We start from the raw sequence: 17,986 nt of genomic DNA, 5'->3' as shown, positions 1-17,986 counted from the left end.
ACTGAACAGCATGGAGCACCGAAACCCGAGCCCCCAGAATTGCATTGAAAATACCCCCCACCCGTGGAATCCCAAACGAACTAAACTAAACCAAACCCAACTAAAACATGGCAGACATTTGTTGGCCCGACGCGCGGGTTCATGGCTTTATTTATTTAGCGCATAAATTTGCCGAGCGCGGGATTCCTTTCTACTGTTCTGTTTTTTTTTTTTTTTTTTTTTTTTCCCAGCTATTTTTTCCTATTTTCTATTTTTTTATACCTTCTCTCTATTTTCGACGCTTGGTTGCCTCTTCAGTGTGTGTGACGACATTTGTTTGCATTTATTTGGTTTTCCAAATTCCAGCTGCTTGTTTTGTTGCGCATTTATGTGCGGGAACATGTCCTAGCCGTCGTCTAGCCGTGGGCGTATTCCATATTTAAATGTATATACAGATGTAAATACAAATATGTATATATGTACATACCCCAGAGAGCATGACTTCTGATTCTTTATCTGCAGAGTGCAAGAAACTTTGCAGCAAGTCTGACCGGCATAACTTACGCCGAGAGATTTGATAAGAGCTGGTGTTTAAGTTTATGGAAAACAGCACACAGCTAAGATAGTCCAATAGTACAAGGAGTGTGTTACTGAGATACATTACTGGTTAAATTTCAGCTACACTTGTATGCCATTCCAAAACTCCAGTTGACCCCTTGCCCCACTCCCTTCATTGGCTGAACTTTCGCTTGATTGTTTTTATTGCCGTCGCCGGTTTACATGCAAAGTTCATTAGGTTTTTGGCCTAGGTCGAAAGCAATTGTGGCCAAGAGGGCAAGCAGAGGGGGTTCGGAAAAGGGGGTGGCACGCCAAAGGACCTGAATTGGGCGGCTGTTAACGAGCCCGAAAAGTGCAGGCAACTACAACAATGAACCGACAGAACTCTCAGTCGTAGACAAAGTGTAAAATGAAGGGGTTCTTACACGTAGAAAAATTAAGAGAATTACAGTTTTCAGCGCCTTTAAATGTGAATAAAAAACCCATGAAACTTCTGTTGTATAGTTGCCACATTATTGTTATTATCATTAATATTAGTAATATTGTGTTGATATATGTACTTGCAACTGGAAAAATATTTAGTTACTTTTGCTGCAGTGCACACGACTTTGTTGGCTGGACGCGGGGGGAGCATCTGCATCGGGCAAAGGACATTTTGGTCGGGAGCCGTGTGTTTTGGCTCTTCGCTTGTGGCTGCTCTGCTCCTTAAGCGGCAATTAGCGCTCACAATGCATCGGAGGGGAAAAGGGAGTTCTCCGACACTCTGGCTCCTTTTTCGTTTCGTGCACTTGCAACCCTTTATTATTCATGCCACTTTCACTTGGCAAATTAGCTGTTACTGCAACTCCTTCTCTTTCCCTTCTCCCACAATCGTTTTTAAATGCAATTAAGTGACAGCCCCCCTTAACCCCCTAATGCCCCCTAAGTGAGTCAGACTAAGCGCCGTAAAATTTTAATTGGCCTTCGAAAACAATTGAAACACGAAATTGGCAAAGCAAATTGCTGCTATTTGGAGGCTTAAAATATGTAAAAGCAAATTAATGCTTACGCCGTCCAGTTAACGAAGATTTTTTCGGCTATCTGTGTGGTTGGAAAAAGAATTTTTAATTTTTACATTATTAGAAAGTGCCTTACGTTTTTTACCTCCTCCATGTGAAAGGTTACAATGTGTGGGTGAGTGGGCAAAAAAAAAAGGAAGTAAACGAAAACCAGCACAATTAATAATGAATTGTGTAAAACCGCTGAGGGGAAAACGAGGGAGGTTTTTACTTTTTCTGAACGGAAAGCTTCAGTCCAGCTTTACGCATTCAAACCGAGTACAAGAGTCACGGTGAAAAGAAACAGGGGGATTCCCCCACTCGAAGGGACTCCAGAAAAATGGGAGGACAAGTGGGCGGAGAGGACGTCACGATGAATGGACGACAGCTACAATTGCAAAATGGAAAGTGTATTACAAAATGCTACCGACCAACAACAAACAGTGTGCGGAGGAAAAAAAACGTGGCAGCAAATGTTGAAGCGTTTAGAAAAAATTGCTGTTTCAACAAATTTACAACGGAAGTGGAAAGTGCTTTTCCCCGCTTTTCCAGGTGCGTAGAAGGGGGCAGGGTGGCTGACAGAACACAAACCGCGCTTGATGAATGCTCTCGCCGCCATCGATTTGCACTCAACTCCATTTCGCACTTTTCCATTCCAGCCCGTTTTCAGGGGCAGCATAATTTCGAGAAAAAAAATAGCCGTGGAAATCCCCCCTCGGATGCCATTCCACTCCGAAAATGTTCCTTTTAAACGTCAGCACGGATTTCATTTTGTGCGGAAGTGTACGTATTTGTGTGGACAATGAAAAATCACCGCAAACCAAACGGAGGTGAGTGCCCCAATACCTTTGGATAAAAAAGGGACCCTAAGGACACGTCCCAACCGGAAGTATTTCACACTTTGGTTTTCGATCTTTTAGTTTTGTGTGTTGACACCTGCACGTGGGTAACACTTAAAGTTTTACAAAGGTATTAAAAGGGTTTGAAAAATCCCGATCCTATCTGGTCCACATATCATCCAAAAAGTACTGTGATGAAAATCATGAAACCTTCTAGTATTTTCCTATATACTATAGCTATGAATTATTAAGAGTTTTTCTTTTTTGTACTCACATTCATTTCCGGGCATCGTGTGTGCGCTGAGTCCAGGTATTCCATTGACGCCGACGCCACTGCCTCCGATTCCGCCCACTCCGCCGCCCATTCCGCTGACCACGCTGCCGCCAACACCCACGCCCACCACGCCGCCGCCCATGCCAACGCCCACCACGCCACTTCCCGGGTGATAGCTGTATCCATTCTGGGTGGCGTACAGTGCCGTTTTCTGATCCTCCATGCTGAGGGCGAGATCCATTGAGTGTTCCAATGCCTTGTTGTCCAGCCCAGAGGCGGGGTAGTAGGGTGGTGGCGCCTGGTTCTGCTGGGCGGCCACAATCGAAGGACGCACCGAGTCCATCTCGTAATCCTTGGCGGCGGCGCTCTTCTTCGATTGATTGCGCTTGCAGCGGCAAAACATCAGGATTAGGCCGGCGAAGAGGGCAAAGACCACGCAGGACACGATTATCGCAATGAGAGTGGGCGTGGCCAGGGCACTAGCCTCCGCTATATACGGCCTGCCAACTATAGGGGTAAAAAATGAGGAGGGATTAGTTTGGCAAGTCACATATCTTTTATAATATTGATAACTATATTTTTTTAATATCTATTAAGCTCCTCAATCGTGCTATTTCCAAGTAAAATTCTTAATTTCATTCCAGTTTTTGGCTCTGTAATCGAGTGCGGGTTGAAATGAAGCCATGAAAAATGCATCGCGAGGAGCTGAAGTGGATGGATGAATGGTTGGTTGCTTGGTGGATGGTTGGATAGATGGTTCGCAGTTTGAAAGATGGGTGGCAAGGAGTGAAGAGACCACTGACGGGATGAGTGATTGATGGTCCGCCGGCAGCCGGTCATTCAAGTGGTGCAATTGCTCGTAATGGCTTTGCATATAATGGAAATCATCAGCATCGGCGGGAGTTTCCAGCCATCCAGCCATCCAATCCTCGCTGTTTTCGTTAAAATACTCTATTCATTTTCCACCCACTTCACTTCAGCGCATTCCTCATTTCGAGAATCTCAATTTTTAACTGCGAGTCTTTGTTGTGATTGTTTCGATTTAAAGATTAACTTACTATGGTGAAATGCTTTTTTGTACTCACTTTCTGCGTCCGTGTAATCGCCGCAGTGGTCTGGATTGGTCCTCAGGCACAATTTGACCCGCACAGTGGGACTGTTTTCGTCCTCGAGGGCCAGCGAGTTCAGACCATTGTCATCCTCGTCCTCGCTGATGGTGTGCCCCAGAGCACGTCCACCGCCGACTCGCCGGGCTCCAATTATTCTTTCGATGATCTTCTCCTTGTGGGTGGGTCCATTTCCGGACAGCTGCAGGTTATCCATGGTGGTCACCACCTCCCAGGCGGCCATCGGAGAATCTGCATTCACCATGGACTCCACAACGGCCACCAGGTTCAAGCACGTGGCCCCCACATCGATGCCGAGAGTTCGAGTACTCGGCTCATAGGTCACCTGCAATGGTGGCGGAATCCTGCTGACCTTTGTCGTCACCATGATTTCACTCGAGTACGGGGAATCGCTCTTGGGATTCAGGGCCTTGACCTTAAAGGCATAGCTCTGGTGTTGCTCCAGGGCTGTCACCTTGCAGGGAATATCCCGCTGGCAATCGACTTCCACCCAAGCCGAATTCGAGTTGGCCAAAGTGGCGCAATCCGGTATCAACTGTTCCTCCCTCGGCATGGCCACACGGCGATAGCTAACGAAGAACTTGGTCTTGCTCAGACCACCATCGAATCCGGGATCCCAGCTCAGTGATACGTAATTGTGACCCACCTCGGTGGCTCGCAGGTTTGTGGGTTTCTCCGGGGGTCCTTTCTGCTGCAGTCTAATGGGAGCTCGAATCGTATCCAAGGTGTTGGCCACACGGCAGGTGTACTCTCCGTAATCCGAATGAGTCAGCGAGTTGATCTTGAGCACGGACGTATAGATGTCGTTGTTATCGGTGGTGGTACTTATCTCGTAGTGACCATCAGAGGACATGGTCAGGGGCGATGGATTATTGCCAAACTGCCATTGGAATTCGGGTTTGGGATAGGCCTGAACCTTGCAAACCACCTCGGCTGTCTCCCTGATATCAAAGGCCACCTTGTTATACTGATGGAGTACAATGGGCTCATGTTCGATCCTCAGTTGCATGGATGAGTTGGCCGAATTGACCTCGTTTTGGTACAAACAGGTGTACAGGCCACGATCTCCGGGCACTAACGCGTTTCCATTCGGTCTGGCCTTTCCACGGAACTTAAGTTGACTCTGCACCGTGACCATGCCGTTCAAACCCTGATCGGGATTGGTTTGCACTTCATAGAGATTTTCCTCGGGCAGAATTTCCACTGCGTCCTTCAGCCATTTAACACTGGGTGCTGGCTTTCCCTTGGCACTGCAGGTGACCGTGTAATCCGTATCGGCCACTCTTCTGGTCATATGCTGCTGTAACTTGGCCAAGAACTGTGGAGGCTGGTGGATCTCCAGGACAATGGTGGCCATCATTCCGATGCCCAGTTCATTCACAGCATGGCAATGGTATTTGCCCTCGTTACCCAAGTGAGCTTTGGGTATCGAGTACTGGGGTCCTTGTGCCAGGATTTTCTGCGTGCTGGAGAACTCTCCATCCATATCCCTGAACCATCTGTACTGTGGCACTGGCCAGCCTGGAGGATTGGCGGAGCAGGTCAAGGTGACACCATTACCCACATGAACCACGGGCTTGTTGGGGGTGATGTACGCCTGTCCTGGCCGATGGCGAACTAGCAGCGCCACCGTGGAGTTACCCACTCGTTCACTGCGCTCCATTCCCTGGCTCTGCATTATGTTCACGGCACGGCAGATGTAGTTTCCGGCATGATCGGCTCGCACGGAGTTCAGGGTCAGTACGTCGCCATTGTAGCGGAAGTCGGGGCTGTTCTCCTTGAGCCACTCAATGGTCACGGGTGCAGGATTGGCTGTGACATTGCAGCGAATGGTCACCGTATCGCCCTCCTCGGCCTCTCGCGTCTTGGACTCTATCACCACCATGGGTGGGTAGAGGATGTCCAGGATGAGCTCCTGTTCTCCAGTCTTTCCAAGACCGTTGTCCGCAATGCAGGTGTACTTGCCGGCATCCTGAACACTCACCCGATGGATCGTGTGAACTAATGAGGAGCTGATGAACCGACCATTGCGATTCCAACGGACATTGGGAACCTTCGGCTTGGCATCCACATTACACTCCAGCTTGGCAGTCCGGTCACGTTCCACCCGCAAAGGATTCTCGGGTCCAACCTCGACTCGGGGGTAATCTGAAAAAAGCGGAGGCAAAAACAGAAAAGTAGGCAAAATTAGTCAAGTCACACAGGCTGAATTGGAATCAAAGCAAACCGCTGGATGAAAATTAATAAACACGCAGCATTTTTGGCATAATCAGGCGGCATAATCCGAAACTTCTAATTGAATTAGTCAGGGAAAACGAGAGCGGGAGCACTGGTTATGATTAGTCTGCTGATTAGACACGAAATTTGTCAATTATTAATTAAACTAATGAAGTGTCTGAAGGTCGGCCAACGCCAAAGACTCCAAGAGACTCATTAGCAAAGTTGAAAGAGAGTGGAATGGAAGTGGTAACCTATTTAAAAGGGGTCATCCTTTCGATATTTCCCTGAACAAAAGGGGCAGGAATGTTCAAATTTATTATTATTCCAGTAAATTTTACTAAATATTCTGAGTAACTTAAATTACTCCAATTTAATGAACTTAAGGATGTCCGTGGCTCTTAAAAATAAGTTTAGCACAGGAATCTTATTCACCTGCAGTTAATTTCCCTCCCTCGGCAAACTCCGCCCCTGCACTTCATCGCCGAGTTAGTGGCCAAGTTGGAGTTGCTGACTGCAAGTCATAGTCCAGCATTAGCAACCTCTTATGCACCGCAAATGGCGTGAAATTATGTCTGAGCCACCGCAACCACTTTGTAATTAACTGCCCCCTGGATAAGTGTCGCCAGCTGCCTAATGACTTTGCCCATAAACCCGCACTCCGCACCATTGACGGCCGGCGAACAAAAAAAAATGTGGAAATGCGGCGGCAGTCTAGAGAACTTTAGCAGCCGCAATCTTGAGAAACTGGAGCACGGTCTTCGACTTGGACCCTTTACCCCATCCATCCATCCACCCAACCATCCATCTCCACTTGCGCAATCTCCTCCTGCAAATTATAGTAAATTGCGCGATTCTCTCGTGGCTACCTCTTATGAAAGGTCTAAAAGGTGGGTTCAGGTGTCTCAGCACTCCACGAAATTGTTGTGACAAAGAACTTGAGCAACAAATTGAAAGCTAAACAAACTAATTCTTAGTATAAGAGTAATGGGTCCTTACAAATTAAATGAGGTTGGCTAGCAATCATATTTTTGGGACCATATTCAATGCTCTCCGAATTTTCTCAAAGTGTACCTTTAACCCCAGCTCAAGTCGCAGAATCGTCTTTGCGTGTTTATGTGCGTGTAATTACATTTGATTGTCTGGCTTTGTTCGCCGACTCGGCGACCATTAAAGCATTGTTTGGTTAGAAATCAAGACCTGCTTCTGTTTCACTTTGTTCTGTTCACTATATAAAGGGTATATACAATGTATTACCCGAACTTAATGCTCTGTTTTCAGTTGCCGAGCTTGCCACAGTTTTTGTTTGCGTTCTTGCCCGCTAAATGGCTTCAAATTGGCTTAATTGTCACTTTGCGAACATGTTTTCAACATTTGGGCCAGGCCGTTTCAGCACTGCATTCCGCGGATTTTCCGGGCGGGAAAAACCAAGGGGTAGTGACCTGAAAATAGGCCCTTCATTCCCTTGATTACTTTAAAATGGACCCCGGCAAAACGGCAGTCGTCGAGTGAAGTGAAGTTCCTTCAATTATTTCCATAGCCAACGCTTCGTGTTCATAAATAATCAACCCAAATGAGAGAGAGACGGACGGCAGGGAAGTGAAAGAGAAGGAGCAAACAATTTTATGCGTGTTTTGCATATAAATTTTTTGCTCAACGCCCTTGGACATGGTCCTTAAATTATGTACGCAAATAATTGAATTAGTTTGCAGGATCACAAAAAAAATAAAAAATAAAGAAAAAAGTGGGAAGATGCGAAAAATAAGGGGACCCCTGAAAATCGTGTTAGAAATATTTTTCCAATCAATTGCCAAATTGTTGCCAGGTCTCTGCCTTTCCCCCATTTACAAGTACTCAAAAAGAAAAAAAAACGACCCAAGCATTCACTTGGAAAATACTATTAGCAAACACAAAGGACCCTCAAACAAAAATAGATGGAGAAAAAGAAGGAAAACCATCATTTAAACAGAAAACCTAAGTAGAAAAAAATTAAAAATTTAGTTTAGATCTGTACAGCAATTCATTTGGCCAATCCTGAATAAAGAGACAAATAGGCTAAATTTAATTTGGTATTTTTCACATTCGCCTAACTCAATTTGGCAACTCGAATACATGCGATAGGGTCTAACGCAATTTATCCAAGGATCTTTTTAGGCAATTAGCTGGGACTAAACTTGTTTCGGATGCCTAACGGATTTAGGGAATTAAACGACTAAATGAATGAGGACAAGTCAAGCTTAAAATATTATTTCTCGAGATCTAACAAAGCTGCACCAAATATTCTTTGAAAAATGGGCAATTTGAACACGAAGAAAACAACTATCAAAAGAGCAATGAAATTAAAGCAAACAGCAGTCAGCTAATATTAATTTTAATTTTAATTACCAAAAGGCAATGAAAAAAAGTAAAAGAGAATGTGGCGCGCGCGCAGCAGATCCATTAAAAATAATCGACAGAGCTTCAACTCCCTCAATGGCCGTTCCTTAACTTGGCCAAATCCAATTTTGATGTGTGGGCTGCGGGTGGAGCAGCGGGTGGGAAAAGCGGTCGCAGAAGCGGGAAAATTGTGGAAGGCACGCGCTGAGCCACAGGCCACAAAAGCCATGGCAGCCAAGGCAAAAGCGATTTGATATGACCAAGCAGCGCAAAACCAAACCGAACGAACAACTCGTCCTTGCCCCGCCCCGCCTCCTTCTCCGCCTGATCCGCCACCGCCCCCTAAATCCATCCTCCAATTTAACCCACCATCCATTCAAGACACGCGAAATTGGCAGGCCAGAAAACATTTGGCCCGAGGTCCAAGATAAATGATAAGGCGACTACGACTTATCCCCAGTTCAGTTTTCCTCCACCTTCTCTTTTCGGTTTCGCCTGCGGCCCTTCTATTCGTAACTAATGAATGTTAAGTTTAAAAAGATACACAAATTTTCCAGCAGATTGCTAAAATTTAAGAAGAAGGCTTCTGAAAGCCCCAGAGGCCAACAACTTATGCTTGATGTAAAGTTGCGTTGTCAAGTCATGAAGTCATTTTAAATCAACTAATATATTATGGAACCTTTCAAAATAAATTGACATTAATTTATAACCAATTTCATTCAAAATAACCAATAAATAACATATATATAAAATCGATAGTTAGTTCTGTCTACCCGACATCGAGTTCACCTAACAAAAACAATTAACTCTTAACTTTAAGTAGACAAGTGTCTTAAAATGTTATTGACCCATCGAGAGTCGGCAGAGCTTCCTCTTCCAATCACAGTCTTATCAACAGGAATCTCTCCCGGATTCGCCTTTGTTCTTCGACCCTCTCACCCCACCCCTCCATCCAGTGCACCCCGCTGCCAGCCAGTTGTGTGGCATCTTCAAGTTGATGCTGCCATGATTTTCATCATCTACTAAATGTTTTCCTTGGCCTTTCAAGTTTTTCTTGTTTCCAAACTGCTACATATGGATGTGGATCCACAAACAGCTCCTCGAACTTCTTTCAGCATCTTCTCCAGCTGCTGAAGCTCCACTCCTCCTCCTTGGAGCCGGACTCATGCCATTGCCAACCTTGCCTTCTCTACCAGATGGTTTGCTTGTGTAACTTGTTAGTTTTCTTTAGTGGCCCTACACGGGTTTCTCCATCAGAGACACACACTGGCCAAACAGCTGCGGTCAAATTAAAAGCGCAGGTCAACACAATAGCGCCTGTTTAGATTTTTAATGTTTAATATAGCTTTTTAAATTATCCACTCAAATTAAGATGACTCAAACATGCATGCATCTGGTTTTGGCACCTATCGGCCGCTTTTGCGATTTTTATAACCTATTCCTATTTTTTCAGCCGCAACTGTGTCTAGTCAAACACACTCCCGGCACTCGCATAGGAACGCTTGTTCCCTGTCTTGTTTTGCTATTAAGTCAAGAATTTTTATAGCATTTAGTTGGAAAAGCTGCACATACTTCTACCTACTCCATCCCATATTGCGCCTCCTCCGATTTCCCCCGATTCCTTCTTCTTTTTCGAGTGGAGTGGAGATACGTACGCATAACTCGTGCCTGCTGTCAGCGCATTTGAGCTATGAGCTCTTGTGGTTTCTGGTTCGGCTTTTTATTAGTTTCTTGTTTGGTTTTCGGGGACTTGTGCGGAGTGTGAGCCAAGTGACCAGCAGTACAGGCCATTTCTGGCTAACTAGTTACTAAATTGAGCGCATAAACTAAAACAACTGCGGTCCAGGAGATGGTCAGAGGGGCAAAAAACACACACACACACACACGGAAACAAGAATGGCAAATAGCAGTAGCAATGGAAAAATAGCAAAGGAAACTCGTTGGCCACTGCTCATAAATTACAGGAAGACATATTCAACGGAGACAAATAAACAAGATCCTCCTCCCGGGCCCTGTTATCCATCCATTCCCAGTTTGGCGTACAGTATTTAGCTGTCACATTAGGTTGGGTAACAAGAAAATCATTCCAACCAGATCCAACCAGTTGGATATGAAGAGTTTCAGCGGAAACAGAAGAAGATACTCAGAAGCTGTGAACATACATGGCATGACGCTGTGAAGAATCTCCATTAATAGTAGTTGGCGATTTCTCAGCAATGTGATAATTGATTTCGAAGGCAAGACAATAAAAATGATCCTACTTAGCGGTGTCTATATACGTTTAAATTTAGAAAAATATTCGAGATAAAAATTCATATTAAAGCTAAATTACATTGCTAATAAAAATCAAAGGTTCTTGTATCTTTAAATGCACAAATGGATCGAATCCATCCGAACGTGCCCAAAACCGAACCCGCACATAAAACACAAACTCAAAAACGTGCCTGAAAAAGCAAAGCACATAAAAAATACACTCATGAGTTGTCCAAAGTGAAAACACTTTAAAGTGATCACGAAGCGGATCAAAGTGAAGCATACGGCATTCTGAAGATATAAAGATACAAAAATACATATACTTTCCGAGCAAAATTTAAGGCTTTGTTGTTTCAGGTTTCTGTGTCATTTTCTAAGGAAAAATCTCCAGAATTCCTGGGTTTCCCCTTGCCCACCGTGGCGATGTGCAAAAAGCTTTTGAAAAAAGCAATAAGAGAGCAAAACCAACTGATAAACGGACAAATGTTTATTGTACTAAAAATTTTATTGGCCACACACATGCAGATACCAGATACAGATACGACGGCCCAAAGATACTTGTATATATACACACATATATATATACTATGAAACTGACAATGGCTGGCCATAAAATGAAATCAAATTGTGCCGACCAAAGCAAATGTTTGGTCAAAAACACACAGTATCCGAAGAAAATTGTTGGTAAAAATCAAGCAAAAGATTTAATAAATGTTGCATGACTTTATGGACTCCTCGATTTCCCCGAAGCGAAAAACATATTGATAAACTACAGAGCCGACAAACAGAAACTGCTGCAAATGAACGTGTAAACAAACAGATGTATCTGTGCATCGGCTGTACAAAGATACAAATGAGCAAACACAACATAATTGGAGAGCAACGCATTCCCATCTGTCCAGTTTATTTTTATGGCACACAATTTGTGGCAAATCAATGAAAAGTTCTTCTAATTTTATGGGCCTCCACATGTTTTTAGGCGTAAACAATTTCGGATCTTCACCTCTGAGAAAAACAGACGCAATCAAAGCTGCCCCAAATTAATTTAAAAGGAACAAAAAGTTCCTGCCCCGCTATTTAAACATCACAAAATTTTGTAAATTGTCTGGTTGGAATTTTAATGGTAAACAACAAAAAAAAAAAAAAGGGAGCTGGCAAATGGAAATGGGAAAATCCCGGAGCAGGAGCGGAGGCTGCTTTAAATAGGCAGTAAAATTATTGACAAAGTTTTCCAGGCGCACACATGGAGATCTGGATAGAAAATAGGGAAAGGGAATAGCGGAGCCCGCAAACGATGTCATTAGTGTTGGGAAAATTGCTGAGGGAAAAGGCGAGGAAAATACGAGAGTAGCCGGTCCAAAAAGTAACAGTTCGAGTCGTGGGCCAAAAACTTTTGCTTTTATTTATTTACTTGACGCGCAACAAAACACAGACGTACAAAAAAAAAATAGGTTCTGAAACGAGGGCGAAAAAAAGTAGGTAAACAAAAGTTCTGGATAGGCTGGCGAAAAATTTAGATGCTCCTGGGAGTTCTTTTTTTTTGAGTGTTGGGAAAGTTTAAATACCCTTGTGGGGCAGAAATTTATTTTAAATACTGCAAACCCACATGAAAAGCAAAAGTAATTTAGTTTTTTTCAAGGAAATAAATTATTTACCCAACAACCTTAAATTATTTAACAACAAAGTATAATATGTGTAAACTAGACTTTACCCACTGGCATTTATCTTTCAGAGTATTCAATTATATAGGCCGAGCGACTTGCAAAGCCCGACTAAATAAAAAAAATGAGAGCACACGTAAAGCAAATTCTTGAATGGCGTAATTTTCCAGCAGCAGGAAAAGCGATGATGAAGATAATGATCATGATCCCAATGATGGAACAGTTGAGCAATTGCAGCAGGCTGCTTTGTTTAACTTTCGAGTGAAAATGTTTCGGCCAACATGAAAAGACTGCGGAAAATTGTATTCGGGAATTAGGCGCAAGACTTCACGAAAAATAAAGCAAATAAGGGAGGGGAAAATAAGGCAAGAAAAGCAAAAGTTTTCCAACCAATCCTGCTGGGGGGCAAAAAGGAAGAAGAAAATTGAGGGAACCCCATCGAGTCATAACCTTGCACCATAATAAACTCAATACCATCCTTCCTCTATTTTTGCTAATGCAAAAATGGCCAGGAACGAGTGGCATTGTCCTGTCCTTTGACCTAAATAATTAAATTCATTGGGGGCCACAAAAAGACAAGACAAGGAGCGCAGAAAAAGGAAGAAAACTCCAAGGAAATGGGAAACTAAACTTTGCTTTTAATTTCGCCCTTGCATTTTATTTCGTTTCCTTTAATTTTATGTTAAATTAATTTGGCGCTGCAACTCCTTGGCTTCATCGCAATAAAAAAAAAAATTACCAGACAGAATTTCATTGCCTTTGTAAATATTTAGTTAATTTGACAAGATTTCTGCTTCTTTTGTCAGTCCGGCAAATTGCATTAGGGCGGAAATGGAAATCTGCAGTGCGTATCTGTATCTGCCACTGACACATTTACTTTAATTTCCTCGAGAGGTGTCTGAAAAGGCAATGGAAAATGGGGGCGTGTGATGGAAAAGTTTCCGTCTGGCAGGAAGTTTAGTTTGGGTCTGCAGATCTCAGATACAAGAGGTTACTGTCTCGCTGCCATGGCAATTCTGAATGGATTTTGTTTCGCCAGATAGCAAACGAAGGTATACATACATAAATAGGGCTTGGACGACGGGCTAGAACAAAGAACAGATTATGGCTTAATTGGGCCACGTGGGCTGGCTAACATGAGAAGTGAGTGTGCCCATTGTTATCGGACCTTGTGTGTTCGGTGAAGATATTCAAAAAGTATGAGTATTAGCATAGAGAAAATAATTATTCGCCTACTAGAGCGCACACACTTGGACAGCTTTTTCAGCAAGTTTAAAAATATTAAACTTAAGTAGATACTTTTCAATAACGTTGTAGAGAAGTGCTGAAACTTTCCTTTTTTTCCAATGACATTTCTTATTTTCTCATTCGATGTTCTGGTTTCCAGTCAGTCATGATTGCAACACCAGCTGCTTTTGTTGCCGTTTCTGTTGCATAACTTGGGGCGCTTCATCATCGGTGTGTGTGTGTGGCAAGAATTTAACCCTCTGGGGACAAAACGCCGGCTACAAAAACCGTACTGAATCTACTGCTATTTCAGTTGTGCCAGTGTTGCTGTTGCTTCTCTCTTGCCGATGTTGTTCTGTTTTTGTTATCAGAGGCCAGCGGGCGAAGTCGAAACCAAAGTCGCCACCGTTTCAGCCTTTTGGTTTTGGCCCCCGGGCCACATCAGCTGCCATTGCCCCTCCATAAGGGGGCAGGGGGGCTCTACAGTTCTGCAGTTCTTCTCTGCTCTATTTGCTGCTGCAAGTCAAGTAGAAGCTGCACTAAATGTAAACAAAGCCCCAGTCCCTCGAAAGCCTCTATTTCTCCTACGGCTGCAGCGACAGCAGGCGAAATGTAAATAACATTTTTAAATTTATCCCCTGGCTGGCACGTGTGCGTGCAGTAAAGTAATAATATTAAAGGTAGACGAAAATTTAAGAATTTGGAAAACTCCCATAAACATGCAACAATAAATGTTGAATGCAAGAGTTCAATGGTCTTTTCCCAACTATAAACTTTAATGGTACCTTTAAAGCATTTAAAAATGTAATAATATTTTTAATAGTAGGAAATACGTATATTTCACATTATATAAGAAATTTCGTTTGCTTTGCATTGATTGCTTTTTCTCGCAGTGCACTGCTTTCGTATTTTTCCAGCAATTTCTTGCGTTCAATTCTGTTTCAGCTTCGGTTGAGTTGAACTCCGGTTCAGTTGCATTTGCCACTGCTGGCAGAGAAGCATCTGCATCTGCCGCATTTGCTGCAGGAAATGTATCTACATATGTAAACGTGCAATATTCAAGATTGTTGTTCATATTGCTGCCAGTTGTTGTTGCCCAACTACTGTTGGTTGTTTGCCATTTTAGCTTCTGTAAGTTGTTCCATTTGTTCAGCACTTTGCGTAGTTTTCTTGCTGTGCGTTCGCTTTTCTTTTTTTTATATTCCATTTGCGCTTTTTTTGCGTTCTTTTGGTTTTGCCCGCCCTGCAACCTCGATAGTTTTGCAGTTCGTTCTGCCACATTTGCCGGCTTTATTTGCCTGCAGATTTTTCATACTTTCGTTTACTGCCTTGGCTCCATTTCCCCCCAAGAAATTTCTTATATGCGAAACACACGCGACCGCAGAAGTAGGGACCTCCAGCCAGTTGGCTGTCAATTGTTATGCACTCTACTAACTTTGGCGGGGTATTATCCTGCGAGTTACCACACATGATAATGATGATTTATGGCCTCTCTAACTCAGGGGATCCAGCAAGGAACTTGTAGGAAAAGAAATTTATGGAAGTCATTTTCACGAAGTTCGATTGGGGAACTAGGAAATTGACTTCAAATGCCGGAGGGGGCAAGAATTCTCAGTAAACGCCAAAATATTTAACATCAAATTAAGCTGTCCTATACTTCACTTAATCTGTGTCCATTGCGTATATAACTTTAATTAGATTCTTATTTATATGCCCATGCATGCCATATGCATTAAAGATCCTGCTCATATGTTTTCCCAATACAATATTCCCATTTTGTGCAACCGTTCTTGTGGGAGAGTATTAAAAGTTTGGCATAAATTCCTTAAAATTTGACTGCAACATGCCCTGAGCAACATGTGTGCCCCAAAAACTTTAGTACTCCAATGTTACGCCACATTCTGCTGCAGCTTCTCCTGCCTCATCGAAAATTCCTTGTTTGCAACTCTTTTACAGGCACAATAAATTTATATGTGCGCCTTGATATGGCTGTAAATATTTAGAACTTGGCAGTCTTCAGCGAATTGCAACAAGAATAAATAACAGTGCATCAGAATTTAATTTAAGTTTAGATTTCTGTCCGCAAGGATAAAAGGCATTTTCCTGTTTGACCTAATTAGGTTGGTTTATATGTGGAGATTGTGGAAACCCAAAAAAAAAACTTTTAATTAGCTTAAAAAAATGTTTGAGGCAAAGGGACTGACGGCAAATGTGCAAAATTTAATTAAAATGCAATTCATTGCACAAAACAGAAACAATTCATATTTTGGTCAAATTTACAATTCAATTTACACGAAAAGTGGACAAATCCCGAGGCCAGTTTTGGACAAAGTGCGCAATGCAATTAATGGAAATCAAGTTTTGTGGAAAGAGACAACAATGGAACCACCGAACAATAAAATCTCTATAGATTTCAATTTATAAACGGAAATATATCTCTGATTCCTTTTGGTTTTCGGCTTCCACTTCTGCAGAAAACTTTTTATCAACTGACAGAAATCCCTCGGATAGTTTTGGCGACTTAAAACGGATTTTTTACTAAATTCAATCTATAGGTATTGCGGTGAACATTTTGTGTAGAATATTCCCGACGGAATGGCCTTTTTCAAATTGTCAATTTTAACTGTAAGGATTGTACTCGCCTTAATAAAAATCCCTTACTTAGTTTGGCCATTTATAACAATACATTTACCTAAAATTTATGTCAGAAATTCCACTACAAGTTGAAAAACTAGAACATTTTCAAAGATATCACAAATGAGATGTGCATTATGAGCCTCACTCTTTTGACCAATTAGCGAGATTTGAATAGAGAAAAATTGGCTTAATTTTTTTGTGTGTACAATTGGTAAGCTGATCATCAGTTGCACTCGGTTTTTGGGTCCCAGTGCTCAATTCATTAGTCAGTCAGTGGAAAAATATTTGGACTGCAGCTGCAGCTGGAGAAGTGCAGAAATATCGGGCATTTCTATTCCGCATCTCCCCATGACTTTACCATCATTCTGTGGAGCTCCTCTTGTGCGTTGGCAAAAGTCAAATTTGGCACGAAAATTTTGTAAATAAAATTTTTGGTGCGGCTTGTGCAAATTTGCACACATTGCGCAAATTGCATTGCATTCTCCTCTGGAAAACGAGATGTGAGTGAGGTCGGTTAAAAGTGGCAAAAGTGGGAGGCACATAAAAAAAAAACACCCAGGCTAATATTAAGTTGAAATTTATTTAATATGCAAAGCCAGTTTAAATGAAAAAATTAAATTATATTAAAATATACAAGCCGCTTTTGCATATGAAAGAAGTGGCAGTCGACAAAAAACCAAACGTTGTTCTCTCTGTACCTGCCTGTACTGCAAAAGTCAAACAAATGTGCAAAATTAGCATTTTGACATTTCAATTTTGAATATTATTGACATGTTTACGTACGTGCATACATGTGTGTGCGTATTTTTGGGGGTATATGTACATACATATGTAGTGTTTTTGGGTGTGGGTGGGGGCGGTTGGTGATTTCAAAGCTCCGTAGTTTGCGAGTCCCTCAACCGGTTTCATTGAATCGCAAAATTTACTTTAATTAGCAGCAGATATTTAATGATCATTGTCATTCCCGTTGCCATCGGTTTTGTGGGCGTGGCAGTTGGCGTTTGTTTTCCAGTCCATCCAAAACAATGCCGAATCATTGTCCATCCTTTGGCCCGCCCCCCCTGAAAAGCCCCCTCCTCAGCCCTAGAAACTGCGACAAGCGACGCGTGCTGTTTGCTCTGTTGACATCATACACACATATCCTCATCATCATCATCATCACCGTCATCGTAGTCATCATCGCCATATGTATGGCAACAATAGGACCTGATATGGGGGAATGGATGGATATACATATGCGTATATCGCCATCATCATGACTAACAATGCAAAGTTTGTTTTGGTCGTTTGGCATATCATCGAACTGAGGAACTGAAGAGCGCAGAAATAAAACAGAAGCCCGCAGCAAAATTGAAATGTTTTCCCCACTCCGAAAGGGGGGCTGCTTTATGCGTTTGCTATTTGTTCAGTTGTCGCTGAACGCTATGGGTTATATATGTTTCCATGGCGGAGTTTCTTTCCCTATTGTGTTTTAATAAGACAGGTATCCGTTATGGAATTAAATTCATCAAATGATAAAGTTTTGCATGAGTATTTTCCCCCGTTTAAAATATGCATTTGGTTAGTGTGTGAGATTTTTGGCCCGAGGAATGTTGTCTTGGCTTTTACATAAGTCTCTAATTTTAATCGCCTCAAATGTCAAACAAAGAAAACATTTCAACCGCATGTCTGCAACCTTATCAAACTTCTTAGCCCTAGCCCAACCCCAAATCTTGGCCCCAAAAGCACAAATTTGAAACCTATCCTAACCCGAAACCCAAAACCCGAAAACCGAAAGTGACCTCAACACGCAAAATCGAGA

At 42.7% G+C, this 17,986-nt stretch overlaps 1 protein-coding gene across 2 annotated transcripts in view; it reads right to left on the bottom strand.

Annotated features, from left to right (window-relative positions):
- LOC6730936 (hemicentin-2) overlaps nucleotides 1-17,986 on the bottom strand; it is a 79,309-nt gene that overhangs the window by 10,347 nt on the left and 50,976 nt on the right. For both annotated transcript variants that reach the window (XM_039298527.2, XM_016179523.3), the window contains exons 6-7: nucleotides 3,773-5,962; nucleotides 2,688-3,194 (exon numbers count right to left, since the gene is read on the bottom strand). In XM_039298527.2, coding sequence (XP_039154461.1) covers nucleotides 2,688-3,194; nucleotides 3,773-5,962 — 2,697 coding nt within the window. The remainder of the gene's footprint in view (nucleotides 1-2,687; nucleotides 3,195-3,772; nucleotides 5,963-17,986) is intronic.

This window comes from Drosophila simulans, chromosome 2L (assembly GCF_016746395.2).
Source record: "Drosophila simulans strain w501 chromosome 2L, Prin_Dsim_3.1, whole genome shotgun sequence".
NCBI classification, from domain to species: Eukaryota; Metazoa; Arthropoda; class Insecta; order Diptera; family Drosophilidae; genus Drosophila; species Drosophila simulans.
This window is presented reverse-complemented; position numbering and strand designations above follow the sequence as displayed.